Source organism: Heptranchias perlo, chromosome 4 (genome assembly GCF_035084215.1).
Source record: "Heptranchias perlo isolate sHepPer1 chromosome 4, sHepPer1.hap1, whole genome shotgun sequence".
NCBI classification, from domain to species: Eukaryota; Metazoa; Chordata; class Chondrichthyes; order Hexanchiformes; family Hexanchidae; genus Heptranchias; species Heptranchias perlo.
This window is the reverse complement of record NC_090328.1, coordinates 54193232-54210587: the sequence shown is the minus strand read 5'-3', so window position 1 is coordinate 54210587 and position 17356 is coordinate 54193232. Positions and strand designations below refer to the sequence as shown.

At 45.5% G+C, this 17356-nt stretch overlaps 1 protein-coding gene across 3 annotated transcripts in view; it reads right to left on the bottom strand.

Moving 5' to 3' along the window:
- The window catches only part of man2a1 (mannosidase, alpha, class 2A, member 1), a 198463-nt gene that overhangs the window by 67556 nt on the left and 113551 nt on the right, over nt 1-17356 (bottom strand). For all 3 annotated transcript variants that reach the window (XM_067982943.1, XM_067982942.1, XM_067982941.1), the window contains exons 14-15: nt 15705-15935; nt 10590-10712 (exon numbers count right to left, since the gene is read on the bottom strand). In XM_067982943.1, the coding sequence (XP_067839044.1) occupies nt 10590-10712; nt 15705-15935 (354 nt within the window). The remainder of the gene's footprint in view (nt 1-10589; nt 10713-15704; nt 15936-17356) is intronic.

Below are 17356 nucleotides of genomic sequence, written 5' to 3'. Positions count from 1 at the left end.
TCGGAGAATTCCGGAGTGGGCCGGGATGCCACTTGAAGCTATTTACTGTGCTTGTTCAGGTCATTAACTGACCTGATTACGGGATTATGTGAGGAGGGGTGGGATTTTAAAGCAAACTGGGACTGTTTCCCACACTGGGGGAAACACTCCCAGTTCAAATGGACGTGTTGCAGCTGTCAGCCTGTGGGGGGGGGAAAGAGACCCTCACTCATTGCAGGAGGCCACTCTGTCACCACCCTCCTCCTGACAATCAAAGTCACCAACTTGCACACTTACCCCAGGGTCCAGAGACATGTACCTACCTTGCAGACTCCCTCAGATGTACATCTTCCGGATGGGGGCCGCCGTAGCTGCAGTCATGACCTCCTTGGAGGGCGAAAAGCATCACCAGCCTCGCCATCCACGCCGTCCACCTCTGACACGTGGAGCTCCACAACACAGTGCTGCGACACATCCACCTGTACAGCAGGAGGGAGGGCTACCGCAGAGAGAGATGCGTCGCAGAGGGCACTACCCTCACCACAGGGTCCACAGACCGAGGCTCAACTTCCTGGACCTCTCTGAGCAGCAGTGCACACGGAGGCTCAGAGTCACTCGACATGTAGTCGTGGTCATCTGCAGCCTCCTTCATGCCAAGCTGTGCCTGGCTGGCCCGAGCACCATCTTCTTACCTGTCGCTGTCAAAGTCACCAATGCCCTCAACAACTTCTCCTCCGCATCCTTCCAGGGTGCAACCGGGGACATCGCCGACGTCTCTCAGCTGTCTGCACAAAAGAGCCGTGCAAATACACCTACACCCACTCTGCAGTGACACAATGGGTGGCATCAGTTGTGGGTCTTTATAGTGATCCTCAGGAAAGGGCATTATTGCACAAACCGGACAAGATTCGCAAAGACATGGCAGTAGTGGTGACAATATAATATGTGATGTGAGTTGGTCAGAAATTCAATATAAGTAACAACCATGACAAACCCTCAAACACCCTTGTGCATCCCCTTCATGCTCACGACACGTTTGCCTTACGCTGCCTACTGCACATATGTGATGCATGCCCTGTGGCTGCAGCACAGGTAGTGGCAGGTTGAGTGAGGCTGACCGTAAACGAGATGCACGAGAGGGTGAGTATGAGATAGAGCCATGAGATTGTATGAGGATTGGGTTGAGTGGTAGTGGCGGGATGAGTACTGGCGAGGTGAGTAGGTGCAGGTAAGATGGGGATGAGGGGTGATGTGACAGAGTAGTGTTGGCAGTGCAGAAGGAGATGTGGGGTGGGGGCGGTGATGTGGCAGATGGAGTGTAGGGGAATAAGTAAGTGTACTCACTTTGGCTGACCTACTGAGGTCATTGGAGCGCCTCCTGCATTGTATGCAGGTGGGCGATATGTTGGTGGTGCAGGTGACCTCCTCTGCCACCTCGAGCCAGGCCTTCCTGGTGGCAGAGGCAGGCCGCTTCCTCCCGCCCGCCGAGGTGAAGATCTCTGTCCTCCCCCTCCTCCTCACCCCATCTAATGATACCTGGAGTGAGGCATCATTAAACTGGGAGCAGCCTTCCTCCTGGGCTGCTGCATGCTGTAATTTTTTCTATTTGTTGCAGCATCTGTCAGTGGAGGACTGCCCCTTTAAATAGAGCTCCTCCAGCTGACAAATCTTACTGCGCATGAGCAGCCCGCCCGACGCGCAGATCAGCAGTGGGGAACCCAGAGGACAAGGTAAGTGGATCCAATTGGGCTACGATCGCGCGGGCGGCTGACTAATTTTGCCGGGCGCGTTACCCACGCGCCCGATAGCCCCCCCGCCAAGAACCCGCAGCCCTGGTAACATCGGGCCCAATATTTTTCATAGCATTTCAGATACAAGTTGTCAGCATTAACTACGGTAAATGGAAGCTAAAATTATTGCTGCAAATTATTTTGTCTGCACTGTACTTAAACATGGAACTAAATATCAAATTCAAAACAGATTTCAAAATATAAAGTAAACATTGATCAGCTTTGGTATTTATATCATCTATCTGGTCACGTGTGTGACCAGTGTGTGCAGGGAATATCTGCAAAGTTGAAGTGTACCAACAATGAAAGCAAAGCTTTTTCAAAACATTTTATGCTTTGCAAGTACTCATAAATGCTATTTTTCTATTACATAATGCTTGCTATTACATAATAGCTCACATTACATTAAGATGGTTTCAAATTTAAATATCCATTAAGCTTCATCCATTGTGACACCTCATGGAATTCTTATGATGTAATTTTTGCCTCATTGCAGAACATACTTTGAAAAACCCCTCAGGATTTTACAGTGAGTCTTATGAAATTCATAAACTGAATTTGTTTAGCAATGTACAATGCGCATTGCTGCAAATGTGAACAATTAAAATGTATCTTTTGTGAGCCCTTAAAGGATGGCTCATTGCAAATGGTTCTTTTATATGGGTGCTTAATTAGTGAGAGAACTATTGGAAATGCATTTTATATTAGAAAACTTTATGAAAAGGGTCTATAGCATATTAAAATAGTAGCCATCCTTCTAGTATTATTTGACGTGGAGCGGGCCACACTTCTTGAGAAACCAGTCCCAACTTGGAGAAAATGACTCTTTTTATGTGTATCAAGAATCTCAAATAAAATGGATAAGGTACACCCGTTGTCAAATGAAAATAGATGGCAATTTTGATTTAGTTTCAAGTGCAATGATTCTGCTATACTGTACTGAAACAACTATTTAAGTTAGAGTTCAAATCCAGCCCAGGAGTACAAGGATATAGACCTCCTTTTGCTGGTTAATTTCAAATTTTGTGCAATTTTTCCTCATAATTTGTATTCCAGCCTCCTTGAGATAAAGACCAACAGTACATTAGGCTTTTTGAATCCTTTTTGTACCTGTGCACTAGTTTTTAGTAATTTGTGCACCTGGACACCCAAATCCCCTTGCTCCTCCACAGTTCCTAGCTTCTTGCCATTAAGAAAACATTCTGATTTGTCTTAGAAACAGAGAAAATAGGAGCAGGAATAGACCATTCGGCCCTTCGAGCCTGCTCCGCCATTCAATATGATCATGGCTGATCCTCTATCTCAAAACCATATTCCCGCTCTCTCCCCATACCCCATCGATGCCTTTTGTGTCTAGAAATCTATCTAGCTCCTTCTTAAATATATTTAGTGACTTGGCCTCCACAGCCTTCTGTGGTAGAGAATTCCACAGGTTCACCACCATCTGAGTGAAGAAATTTCTCCTCATCCTAAATGTCCTTCCCCATATCCTGAGACTGTGACCCCTCGTTCTGCCCCCCCCCCCCAGCCAGGGGAAACATCATCCCTGCATCCAGTCTGTTTAGCCCTATCAGAATTTTATATGTTTCAATGAGATCCCCTCTCATTCTTCTAAACTCAAGTGAATACAGGCCGAGTCGACCCAATCTCTCCTCATACGACAGTCCTGCCATTTGTCTTTCTCAGATCCAAAGTGGATGACCTCACACTTCCCCACATTGAACTCAATTTGCCACAGTTTTGCTCATTGAAACATACAAGATTCTGAGGAGCTTGACAGGGTAGATGCTGAGAGGTTATTTCCCCTGACTGGAGTGTCTCGAACTTGGGGGCATAGTCTCAGGGTAAGGGGTCGTCCATGTAGGACTGAGATAAGGAGAAATTTCTTCACTCAGAGGGTTGTGAATCTTTGGAATTCTCTACCCCACAGGGCTTTGTAGATGCTCAGTTGTTGAGTATATTCAAGACTGAGATCTTTGGACACCAAGGGAATCAAGAGATATAGGGATTGGGCAGGAAAGTGGAGTTGGGATTGAAGATCAGGCATGATCTTATTGAATGGCGGAGCATGCTCGAGGGGCTGTATGGTCTACTTCTGCTCCTATTTCTTATGTTCTATGTCCCTTTACAACTTCCTGCTCCCATCCACACAACTTACTGTGCCTTCTAACTTGGTGTCATCTGCATACTTGGATATACAGCTCTCTATTACTTCATCCAAGTTATTAATACATATATCTTGAAAAACTGAGGCCCCGGTACAGATCCCTGGGGAACACCACTTGTCATATTCTGCCAATCAGAGTACATTCCCTTCATTGCTACTCTCTGTCTCCTGCCTCCCAACCAATTACTAACCCATGTCACAAGGTTATCTCCAATTCCATGCGCTCTCATTTTTGCTAAATCTCTTATGCAGAACCTTATCAAATGTCTTCTGGCAGTCCATTTAGACAACATCCATAGATTAACTTCCCTATCCACCAGATGTGACTTATCCTTCACAAAGCCATGCTGACTCTCTTTGATCAGCTCATCCTTGTACGAGTGCTCAGTCACTCTGTCCCCGATGATAACTTCCACTAACTGCCTCATAACTGACGTTAAACTAACAGGTCTGTAGTTTCCTGGTTTCTCCCTCCGTACCTTCTTAAATAATGATGATATTTACAATTTTCCAATCTAAAGGCACAACTCCCAGACCTAGAGAGTTTTGGAAAGTTATAACTAACGCATCTGGAGGAGGATGGAACGGTTGACCACGTCATAGACTACAGAGAAGTCAAAGAGCCGAGGAGCGATAATGCCCCATGGTAACAGTCGCAGAAGATGGCATTTATAGCTTTGATTAGGGCCATTTCAGTGCTGCAGCAGGGGTATAAACCTAATTGGAGAGATTCAAACATGAAGGGCTCGATATTAGCAGGACGGCGGGTTGTCAGCGGGGGTGTCGACTGGGTGCATGCGTAACGCGCCCGGTGAAATCAGTGTGCTCTGCACGGAATCGCAGGCTAATTGGAGCCACTTACCTGTGCTTCCGGGTTTCCCGCTGGTAAGCTGCACGGCAGGCGGACTGCGCATGCGCAGCAGGTCTGTCAGCTGGAGGAGCCCTATTTAAAGGGGCAGTCCTCCACTGACTGATGCTGCAGAAAATAGGAAAAATTTCAGCATGGAGCAGCCCAGGGGGAAGGCTGCTCCCAGGATTAATGATGCCTCACTCCAGGTATTATTGGATGGGGTGAGGAGGAGGGGGAGGACAAAGATCTTCCCCACGGCGGGCGGGAGGAAGCAGCCTGTCTCTGCCATCAAGAAGGCCTGACTCGACGTGGCAGAGGTCGTCACCTGCACCACCAACATATCGCCCACCTGCATACAGTGCAGGAGGTGCTTCAATGACCTAAGTAGGTCAGCCGAAGTGAGTACACTTACTCATTCCCCTACACTCCGTCTGCCACATCACCGCCCCCACCCCACATCTCCTTCTGCACTGCCAACACTACTCTATCACATCACTCCTCACACTCACTCAAAGCTCATCCTCATCTTACCTGCACTCACTCACCTCGCCAGTACTCATCCCACCACTACCACTCAACCCAATCCTCATACAATCTCATGGCTCTATCTCATACTCACCCTCTCATGCATCTCTTTCACGGTCAGCCTCACTCAACCTGCCACTACCTGTGCTGCAGCCACAGGGCATCCATCACATATGTGCAGTAGGAAGCGTAAGGCAAACGTGTCGTGAGCATGAAGGGGATGCACAAGGGTGTTTAAGGGTTTGTCATAGTGTTTACCTATATTTAATTTCTGATCAACTCACATAACATATTATATTGTCACCACTACTGCCACGTCTTTGCGAATCTTGTCTGGTTTGTGCAATAATGCCCTTTCCTGAGGATCACTATGAAGACCCACAACTGATGCCACCCATTGTGTCACTGCAAAGTGAGTGTAGGTGTATTTGCAGGGCTCTTTTGTGCAGGCGACAAATACATCGGCGATGTCCCCGGTGGCACCCTAGAAGGATGCGGAGAAGTTGTTGAGGGCAGTGGTGACTTTGACAGCGACAGGTAAGAAGATGGTGCTCGGGCCAGCCGGGAGCAGCTCGGCATGAAGGAGGCTGCAGATGTTCACGACTACATGTCGAGTGACTCTGAGCCTCCATGTGCACTGCTGCTCTGCTCAGAGAGGTCCAGGAAGCTGAGCCTTGGTCTGTAGACCCTGTGCCGAGGGTAGTGCCCTCTGCGACGCATCTCTCTCTTCCGTTGCCCTTCCTCCTGCTGTGCAGGTGGATGTGTCACAGCACTGTGTTGTGGAGCTCCACGTGTCAGAGGTGGACAGCGTGGCCGGCGAGGCTGGTGATGCTGTTCACCCTCCGAGGAGGTCATGACTGCAGCGGCAGCCCCCATCCAGAAGATGTACGTTTGAGGGGGTCCGCAAGGTAGGTAAATGTGTCTGGACACCGGGGTAAGTGTGCAAATTTGTGAATTTTATTGTTGGGGGAGGGTGGTGGAGGCCATACTTTGTCCAAAGTGACAGAGTGGCCTCCTGCAATGAGTGAGGGCCTTCCCCCCCCACCACCTGTCAAACGGACCTTTGCAGCTGCCACAGGCTGATGGCTGCAACACGTCCATTTGAACTGGGAGTGTTTCCCCCAGTACAGGAAACAGTCTCAGTTAATTTCAAAATCCCATCCCTCCTAAAATATCAGGTCAATCAGGTCTGTAAACGACCTGAAGTACCTGTTCAATTACTTTAAGCTGCAACCCGCCAGCTTTAATTGCCGGCGGGAGTCCCACATGCGGGGGCTGCGCGCGCATGTCAGCGCGTCACTGGGGAACCCGGAAGTGGGCGGGTTGGAGCCGGGCTCCAGACCCGCCCCGGGAATCCCCGATTTTTGCCGCCCCCACCCCCCTCCCCCAATCGCCGGTGCTAAAATCGAGCCCGGAGCTGCAGGTAAAATCGGCACGGATTTGAGATGTGTCAATTCTTTCAAGAACTTTGGAGAGGAAAGGGGGGGTTGGAAATGGAGGTGCAGGTTTTCAAGGACAAAGGTGGGGTTTTTGAGGAGAAGGGTGATGACAGCTGTTTTGAAAGGGAGGATACAGTATCTGAGAAGGTGGAACCATTTACAATGTCAGCTAACATGTGGGCCAGGAAAGGGAGTAGTCAGCAGTTTAGTGGGAATGGGGTCAAGGGAGCAGGATGTGGATCTCATGGACAAGATGAGCTCAAACAGGGCATGAGGAGAGATAGAAGACAAACTAGAGAAAGACACCAAATCAGTGCTGGAGCAGAGGGAACGGGGTTGGGGGGGGGGGTGGTTGTTGGCTTGGTTGACAAGGGGAAGGGGGAAGCAGTAGAGGCAATTGAAGGAATGGTCTTAATCTTAAGTGACAAAGAAGCCCACGAGCTCCTCAAACTCGTTGATGAAGATGAGAGTAGAGGGGACAAGAGAGAGGGATTTAAGGAGACACTTGGCATTGGAGAAAAGAAGCCAGGGTTATCTTTGCTCTCCAGGATGATCCTGGAGCTGTGGGCGGTTTTGGCAAAAGAGAATGAGGTCTGACAACGATTGATGTGGTCCAGCCAGATCTGGTGAAGGATGGGCAAACCAGTTGTGTGCCAGATATGCTCTGTCTGCGCTTTTTTGGGGGGGATTCCTGACGGGAAACCTGAAAGTACAGGTCTCCCGGACGTCCTTACAATTTTGAAATAGGACGTCTTTTGTTTTTTTTTGTCCGTTTCCCCCCGACAGGCCAGCCTGATTGACAGGCTGGCCATCAGTCGAACAGGAGAAGAGGAAGGAAGCGGATGTGAGAAGGTAAGTCTTAGATATTGGTGGGGGTGTCGGAGTCGAGAGTCATCGGGGTGGAGGGGGGAATGGTCGTTGCAGGTAGGCTTGTTGAGCCTGGGGGAGGCACTTACCTGCAGTTTCGGGCCTTCTTGCCTCCTCTCACGTGGTGTAATGCAGAAGGCCCAGGAATCACGGCCCCCAGGGGTTAAAAATAAAAGAGCTGTAAAAATGGAAGCCTGCAGCCTCCTTGAAAGCTTTCACTGACCGACCCGCCTCCTAAGAGCGGGTTGATCGCCTGCCCCTTGTCCCGCCTCCGTTAAAACGGGCAGGTTGGAGGCGAGTTGAGGTTGAGTTTTAGATTTTAAAAAATTTTTACTGCCACCCCGCCCCCAACTCCCAAATTCTTCCAAGTTAAAATTTAGGCCCTTATGCCTATTAGAAATATCTCAAAGAACTATATATAAATTAATTTGAAGTGCAGTAAGCACTACCCTGTAGGGAAACACACTCAACAAGATTCCACAAACAGCAATGAGATGAAGGACCAGTTCATTTTAAATTTTAGTTAGAAAGATTGAGTGAGTAATGTTAACCAGGACAATTCTACTCATACTTGAGTAGTCTGATGAGATCTTTTAACTTCCACTTGAATAACAAATGGGCCTCAGTCAAACATCTCATTCAAAACATGGCACCTCTAGTAACGTAGCACTCTCTCAATACTGCACTGCAGTGTCAGCCTAGATTATACACTTAAGGCCTGGCATGAGTTTGAAACCACAACCAGAGATGAGAGTTATTGAGCCAAATTGAGGGATATAGAAACATTGGTAGACAAAAAGAACGAGAGAGGAAGACGTAAGGAATTATATAGTGGGCATCAAGTATACAGGCAGTTACATGAAGAGAGACAGACACAAATTTTAATTTTTCATTTTGATCATGAGGAACACTATGAAAGATCAAGTAGCTACCACATATAATTCTTCAGCTATTATCCAATTCAAATTAAACAGCTTAATGCTCAATGTAAATTAAATTCAGATTTTTTGTTCGAAATGATCTTAATCAAAAAATCTCTCTCTTCTGAACTATTTTGAAGATTAAGGAAATTGATTTTTATACAAAAACTTGGAAACCACATAAGTAGTTCGAGGAGGAGACTGAAGGATGGGAACATGGTGCAGGATTTGGAGCCTGGTTCAAAAAGAGCTATGGCAGTTTGAGTCCCATTCTCCTGAGCCTTCTCTCCTACAAGCCTACTGCCAGATACCAGCAGCCCCAAAAATGCCAGTCTCCATGCCCTACTATTCTTAAACCTCCTCTCCAGTCCTTCTGAACCCTAGGTCATTTATCCCCAGACTTCTCTTCCCCACTGAATTACCGTGAGTAATTTCATGGGAGATCTGCTGGTATCTGCTAGTTAAAAAGCATGTGGAGGAGGAGAAAAGGGAAAGGAGGGGTAAATATCAATTGTTAGTTGGCACATCAATACTATGTTATGGTCAAAATTTCCTAGAGCATTAACCATGTAAATACTTTGAAATACTGTACTAAAGTCATTCAAACTAAACTTGGATTAGCAACTCCTCTAAACTGGTTCAGTCATGATTTGGATCAGACTATAGCTACATTTCAAGGTTTCAATAGTTGGCAATTAGTATAATCCAATAACTGCAATGCTGCAAAAAAGATCAAAAAGCTTTCACACCCTACAGTCTAGATTTTATGTGAAGTTTTTATTAGCACTAGAAGAATGTTATATTCCACAACTACTCATTTTGACCAAACATTGGAGGCTTGTTCAAAAGTAGCAATCTGAATTGCTTGGATGAGTGCAGCTCCAACAACACTCAAGAAGCTCGACACCATCCAGGACAAAGCAGCCCGCTTGATTGGCACCCCATCCACCACCCTAAACATTCACTCCCTTCACCACCGGTGCACAGTGGCTGCAGTGTGTACCATCCACAGGATGCACTGCAGCAACTCGCCAAGGCTTCTTTGACAGCTCCTCCCAAACCCACGACCTCTACCACCTAGAAGGACAAGAGCAGCAGGCACATGGGAACAACACCACCTGCACGTTCCCCTCCAAGTCACACACCATCCCGACTTGGAAATATATTGCCATTCCTTCATCGTCACTGGGTCAAAATCCTGGAACTCCCTTCCTAACAGCACTGTGGGAGAACCGTCACCACACGGACTGCAGCGGTTCAAGAAGGCAGCTCACCACCACCTTCTCACGGGCAATAAATGCTGGCCTTGCCAGCGACGCCCACATCCCATGAACGAATAAAAAAAAATATTTTCAAAAATTTTAAAAGCTGAAATTTCACAAACCACACACAAGCTTACTTCTTATCAAATGATAACACTGAATAACAGACAGAACATGCTGGAAATACTCAGCAGGTCAGACAGCACCTGTGGAGAGAGAAACAGAGTTAACGTTTCAGATCGATGACCTTTCAATAGAACTGGAAGATGTTAGAGATAAACAGCTTTTAAGCAAAAACAGAGCCAGGGAGGAAGGGGGCAGGGAAAGAACAAAATGTAGACATGAACAGCACCTCATCTTTCCATTAGGCACTTTACAGCCTTAACATTGAGATTAATAACTTTAGATCTTAACCACTGCTCTCATTTTCTCTTGGACATTCTGTAATAATTTAAACCTCCTTTGGACACATCCTTTTTTTCCATGTTTGTCCCATTATCACCTCCTTATGCCTTGCACCATCATTCCTTTAATCTTTTAATCACTCCTGCCCTCCACCTTTTATCCTTTCCCTGTCCCCCTTTCCCTGGATCTGTATTTGCTTATAAGCTGTTTATCTCCAACATCTTCCAGTTCTGATCAAAGGTCATCGGCCTGAAACGTTAACTCTGTTTCTCTCTCCACAGATGCTGCCTGACCTGCTGAGTGTTTCCAGCAACTTCTGTTTTTGTTTCAGAATTCCAGCATCCACAGTATTTCCCTTTTATTGAATAAAAGACGTTTGTTTTACCTTGGCTTCTCCATTAGGCAAGAAGAGGTAGGCACCACTCTTATCCCGGTTACTTGTAGTTCCATACCACCAAAACTGAATATTTATCTGATGCTCTCTCTCATCATCCTTGGTGTTTATTTTCTAATACAAAAAAAAGGAATTTGGATATATTATTACTTAAATCATTCTAAAATTTAATTTAATACTATTTTTCCCCATTTAAATCCCTTTTTGGGTTTCATCTCCATGTAACCACCTACATTTGTGACAGATAAGCAAATTGGTTACAAGTTCCTCCATGGACTCTTATACCAAAGACATAACATTCTTGACCAATAATCAATAACAAGAGAACTGGCTGCTGGTCAAATGTTCTTCTTCAAAAGTCATAAAACTCACTGTACATGTGCTGGGGACATACAAGGGAGTATTCATGATTGAACCAGTGACTACTGGAATGCAGCAGTACTATGCTACAAGGCTAGATGGTCTTACTTTTCCTGTATATCTATAAGAGCAGAAATTGGTTTAGCTTGTTCTATTACCTATCATAGTTTATTCTTTATTGGCTCCTTATATTGTCCTTTGGGCAATCAGTAAAATTTATTGCTGAAAAAAGTAACCCAATTTAATTCAAGACTATAAGATATTTTAAGAAAGTGCAGATGGTTTCTAGTTGTGCAATGAAATAGATCCATTAGAAAAATCATTAAAGAACAAATTATTGGTGACTTGATCTACACAGAGACCTCAGTAAAATTCAACATGATCTTACAATCCATTCCACTGCACATCTTTTAATTTAACATTGATTTAATTTGTTTCCATTGACTACGCATATGATACATTAAAATTTCAGATCTAACTTTGACATATATCTATAATAGATTTTGTTCTCAAAAGCATAAATACCAGCTTTTGAATGAATTAACAAAAAATGAAGAATGAAAGTGTTACAAATTTAGATCTGCTATAGATACCTTCTCACTCCCCTAATTGGTCTGAGTGTTTTATTTCTATGGGAGTTGGCTCACATGCCTAATATCTACTTGTTGTTGTAAAATAATGACTGGATTGCCATGTTTTTCACACATATTTTTTCAATGTCTCTGAAGGCATACCAAGTTAACACTAGATGGTCAAGGTTTGGTTTCAAATCATTAAACAGTTTTATTTCACAGTAAGGTGAATCTTAGAGAAACTGTGATGACGAGAGACCAAGTTCAATCAGTACAACTTACATTTGCGTATTATACAACATAAAGGACACGCCACACTTAGATTGGGTGTCTTACTTGACAGCCAGAATAATTCTCTGCATCCTGCCCAATAACACAGGGCAGAACCTCATTTTTGTGTATTCTTCTGTCTTTTCAGCCTTCTTGCAGCACTTTGTTGCCTGACTGACTTATTGGATTAAGAGAAATGTGTATGAGAGAGAGGTGCGTGCAAAAGAGAGAGATGTGTGAGAGAGAGAATATTTTTCTTCACTTAATGTTATTTTAATTTGTAAAAAAGGGAGTACAAGTAATGAATGAGGAGATAGTATGGGAGCTGTTGAGGACCACATTTTCCCTGCAACCCTACCCCAAATGCAGCCTAAACTGATGGTGGCACCTTTCCCTCCACACCATGCTACACCACCCACCTGAAAGAAAAGAAAAAGACAGAAAGACAGGACAGAGGAAGAAATAAAAAGAGTTAAGGAAAGGGAAGCAGAAGAGAAAGAGAGATATGGGGGTCGATTTTAGCACCCGCGATCGGGTGCGTTCCTGGCAGGGGGGCTCCGAAAATCGGGGAATCCCGGGGCGGGTCGGGAGCCTGGCTCCAACCCACCCACTTCCAGGTTTCCCACAGACGCACAGACATGCGTGCGCAGCCCCCGCATGTGGGACTCCCACCGGCAATTAAAGCCAGCGGGGTGCAACTTAAGCTATTTATTTAGGTATTTCAGGTTGTTTACAGACCTGATTAAGGAGATATTTCAGGAAGGTTGGGATTTTACAAACAACTGGGACTGTTTCCCGTACTGGGGGAAACACTCTCAGTTCAAATAGACGTGTTGCAGCCAACAGCCGGTGGCAGCTGCAAAGGTCCATTTGACAGGTGGTTGTCGGGGGGGGGGAACCTCACTCATTGCAGGAGGCCACTCTGTCACTTTGGACAAAGTTTGGCCTCCACCACCCTCCTAACAATCAAATTCACCAACTTGCACACTTACCCCGGGGTCCAGACACATGTACCTACCTTGCAGACCCCCTCAGATGTACATCTTCCGGATGGGGGCCGCCGTAGATGCAGTCATGACCTCCTTGGAGGGTGAACTGCATCACCAGCCTTGCCGGCCACGCCGTCCACCTCTGACACGTGGAGCTCCACAACACAGTGCTGTGACACATCCACCTGCACAGCAGGAGGGAGGGCAACCGCAGAAAGAGATGTGTCACAGTGGGCACTACCCTCGCCACAGGGTCCACAGACAGAGGCTCAGCTTCCTGGACCTCTCTGAGCAGCAGTGCACACAGAGGCTCACAGTCACTCGACATGTAGTCGTGGACATCTGCAGCCTCCTTCATGCCGAGCTGCTCCCGGATTGGGTTGAGTGGTAGTGGTGGGATGAGTACTGGCGAGGTGAGTAAGTGCAGGTAAGATGATGAGGTTTGAGTGGGTGTGAGGGGTGATGTGACAGAGTAGTGTTGGCAGTGCAGAAGGAGATGTGGGGTGGGGGCAGTGATGTGGCAGATGGAGTGTAGGGGAATGAGTAAGTGTACTCACTTTGGCTGACCTACTTAGGTCATTGCAGCGCCTCCTGCACTGTATGCAGGTGGGCGATATGTTGGTGGTGCAGGTGACCTCCTCTGCCACCTCGAGCCAGGCCTTCTTGGTGGCAGAGGCAGGCTGCTTCCTCCCGCCTGCCGGGGGGAAGATCTCTGTCCTCCCCAACCTCCTCACCCCATCCAATAATACCTGTAGTGAGGCATCATTAAACCTGGGAGCAGCCTTCCCCCTGGGCTGCTCCATGCTGTAATTTTTCCTATTTCTTGCAGCATCAGTCAGTGGAGGACTGCCCCTTTAAATAGAGCTCCTCCAGCTGACAGACCTTACAGCGGATGCGCAGTCCGCCCGCCGCGCAGCTCCGCAGCGGGGAACACGGAACAAGAGGTGAGTGGATCCAATTAGCCTGCGACTGCATTCAGGGCAGACTGATTTCACCGGGTGTGTTACTCACGCGCCCAATCGCCCCCCCCACCCCCCCGCCGCCCTGGTAATATCGGGCCCGTGGATGCAGAAACGAAACAGACAGAGAGAAGCTGCAACACAAAGACATGAGACACAGGTAAGAGAATTACTATTTTCTGAATTACCATATACAATGCCACAGGAGATAAACTAAAGTCTTTATAAAACTCAGTGGCCGAGAAATTGGAGTTGCGACCAAAACCAAATTAGGCCTCTGGCCTCACTTGTTTTAAACAGATGAGCTGTGATGTCAATTAGGCATCCTGGTGCAGCTCACCGGCAGGAGCCTGACCAATTCTAGCCATCTCGAATGCAGAGCTGGCCTGAAGGTAGATCTGGAGAGGGTGGGGAGGGAGTGGCGGAGGGGAGAGGTGAAGGCAAAGTGGAGGGGTGAGGGCCAGGCCTGGGCCGATAACGACCCACAGTATTTTTGTGGAGACAGGAGGAGCACTCCTGATCACCCAGGCTCTCCAGAAATGTAACAACTAAGATGTTTTTTTGGCATTTTTTGAACAGCCTCCTTCTTCAAGAACCACTGATTATGCCATTCGAGACCCGGAACAACTAGGTGGAGCATACATGACAAAAGCTCTGCCCATATGTAGAAGAATTTCAATTGGTGTCCTAGAACCCCATTTTGCATATGCAGGTCGCCTAAAAACGGTTTCATGTGGGCGTCCTGCACACCTAGAAGTTACCGGCTTCCATTTCAGCACTTCCGGGGTAGTGTGGGAGTTCGCAATCTGAAATTCGTCCCCGAATACTTCATTTTTTGTCCAAAAAACGGGAGATGCAATGTTGAATTTCTCTACCAGTATTCTCAGTTTCTAAGACTTTAGGACAATGGAGTAAGCCATAACTGTTCTATCAGCAGATGACCATGTTTGCAAAGAAAAAAGGCAGCCTGGCGGTACAGCAGATTAGTGCACTGACACACCATTATGATGCAGAAAAATTCTGCTTCTTCTCCATAATTTCACCTGAACTTTCGGGGAAGTTGCAAGCAGAAGCAAGATTCTTCCTCAAATGGAAAGAATATCTGAACTCAATTCAGTTTGGACTACTCTTGTCACTTCCTGGAAACCGGTTTAAGAAATGTGTAAGTAGTGAAATAGAGTGAAAGAAAATAGATTTTATCATCAGTGCCACTGATGCTGAACAGAGGTGTGAAGTAAAGGTGGCTCCCACAGAGAATGAAAGTTAGCAGGACAGGTAACCTCTCTGCCCTCATTCAAAAGTGACTTTTATTCTCTGTGGCCAGTTTGGGAAAGTATTACCAACTGCCTGACTGGGACACTTTTTGGGGACGTACCTGAGAACATTCATGCAAACAATCACTTCCCTATCTGACTGGGAGTAGAACCGTGCTTCTGTTTACATCTAGAGAAACTAAGCTTCTACATCTTGGAACCAAAGATAACCTTCCAGAAAATGCAATGGTCGTGTTGAGCCCTTGCGTTAAGTTTGGACCAAATTTCATACTTTGAAAAGCTGCAACAATGGAAGACAACTGAGACATCAGTCATGAGAATCAGTCATTGGGAACGATCTATGACATTCAAAGCAACTTTTAAAACAAGGAGTTGGTACATGCTAGTGGCCAAGTTAAATATGGCTATGGTGGGCTAATACCCAAGATTGCTTCAGTGACCTAGCACAAGAATAAAAATAACTTCCACAAAGGAAAAAGGTGGGAGTAAAAAGTAAGTCAGGAGTTCAATCATGCATGGATTTGGCTTCTGTTTGCTAATATAAATCCGATACGAGAGAGCAAAGTAGTAACAGCCAGCTGTTATTAGGTGGCCCATTCATTTGTATGTGGAGGTTTAATGAATTAGAGTAATAGTTGCAGTTGCGTACAAAACAAAGAAACAAATTTCTACAATCTTTTACCTCCAAGAATCCTTTAGTCCCCGAAAACCAAGCTTTCAAATTTGAATTTTCAATAGTGATATCACCAGTGGAGCTTTTCAACACATTGATCTTGAAGGCACTGTCTGTGCTCAATTCCTCTCTTCCATTCAGGTACACAGTGTAATCAGCGAGCACAGTTTTGACATCTGGAGCTTCCACTAACTGGTACAGCCCCAATCCTATGGCTGATATCTGTGCCAGAAAGGAAACCTGTTGGAAGAATAAAAAAAAGGAAAATATATCAAGAGTATACCCTCAATTTGGACTAATTCTACCAATATGCTTATTAATTTTAATGTTCATATGGTACTTCAAATACAGTAGCTCCAGCCCTATATAAGGTTGATATTCAACTTGTTAGGTCCCTCTGCACTATGTAGTGTTCCCCAGCTAGAAGAACAGGATCCCTGTGCGTTCAGAGCAATTCCACTGAAAACAATTGTAACTGAGAAATTGAATCAGAGAGAGTTAATCCAGAGCTCTGGGATCCCAGGAAACCACACTATTAGCTGGAGATGCAGATTTCCCAGATGCTAGCGTGGTTTCTTGGGGTCTGCTGGGATTAGCTTTGAGGGTGGGCTGACGTTGTAGCTCCCATTCCTTCTAACAGAACCACTGTTCAAAGTTGCGTTGCAGATATCAAACGGTATAGCCTAGCAGGGAGGAAAAACATGACTCAAGGGGCTTCACACCAGCAAATAAAACTCTCATGAGTATTTCACTTTAGTATATAAAATTGGGGAATAACTTGCATCAATAGTACTACCTTGGACTTTCCTTCTCTTTTAATGCATCAATCTAAGCATCTAAATAAAAAGTACAACTGCTGAAACAATTTGTAAACCAATGTAAAACAGTGAAAAAAGGAAAGTCACATTGTTTAAAAAAAATCCATTACATGAAAAAGTCAGGAATAGAGTTCAGTAATTTAGTAACTGAATAGTATCGTAACTTAGAACTTCAAGTTAGGCTGGAGTGAAATATTTCTGATTTAGACCACTTTACCACATCACTATTATTTTGTTTTTACAATGCAAATTGCAAGATACTATGTGAAATATTGTATCTAGGAACTTGCTACTTTGTTTTACTAACTACTGACTGTAGAATGTTCTTCTAGTACTTCCAATTTAAAACTATACCAGTCAATATCTCATGGTGTTACACAGGGGAGTCGAGATAAGTGTAGTCTTCAGGTCAAGGGGGGGGACAATTGGACAAGGGAATGCAGACATAATTCAGTCTCCATTTTAAAGTCATACGTTCTGTCCTTATTTTAATATATCTTGACTAATATTATTACTTAAATAGCAAAAGTTGGAGCAAATTGGGAAGCACAATTGGCTGCAGCATAGGAGTTTCTCTGCAGTACAGGCTGAAGAGCTGGGAAATGCAAAACTGAGGCACCAGAGCAGCACCACTGGCAGGAGTGTATAATTAGAACATGACAAGAATTTGACATAGGCAGTTTCCATGATAAATGTGGGAATAGGAATTTATAATGGAAAAGTTGACACAGAAGTGTAATAAAAATATAATAATAGAAAATCAGATGGCTGAGTCAGTTTATCCATTGAGTAGCTGAGCCACACAGACCAGGAAGATCCCAGTTTCAATTACTGGTCTGTGCT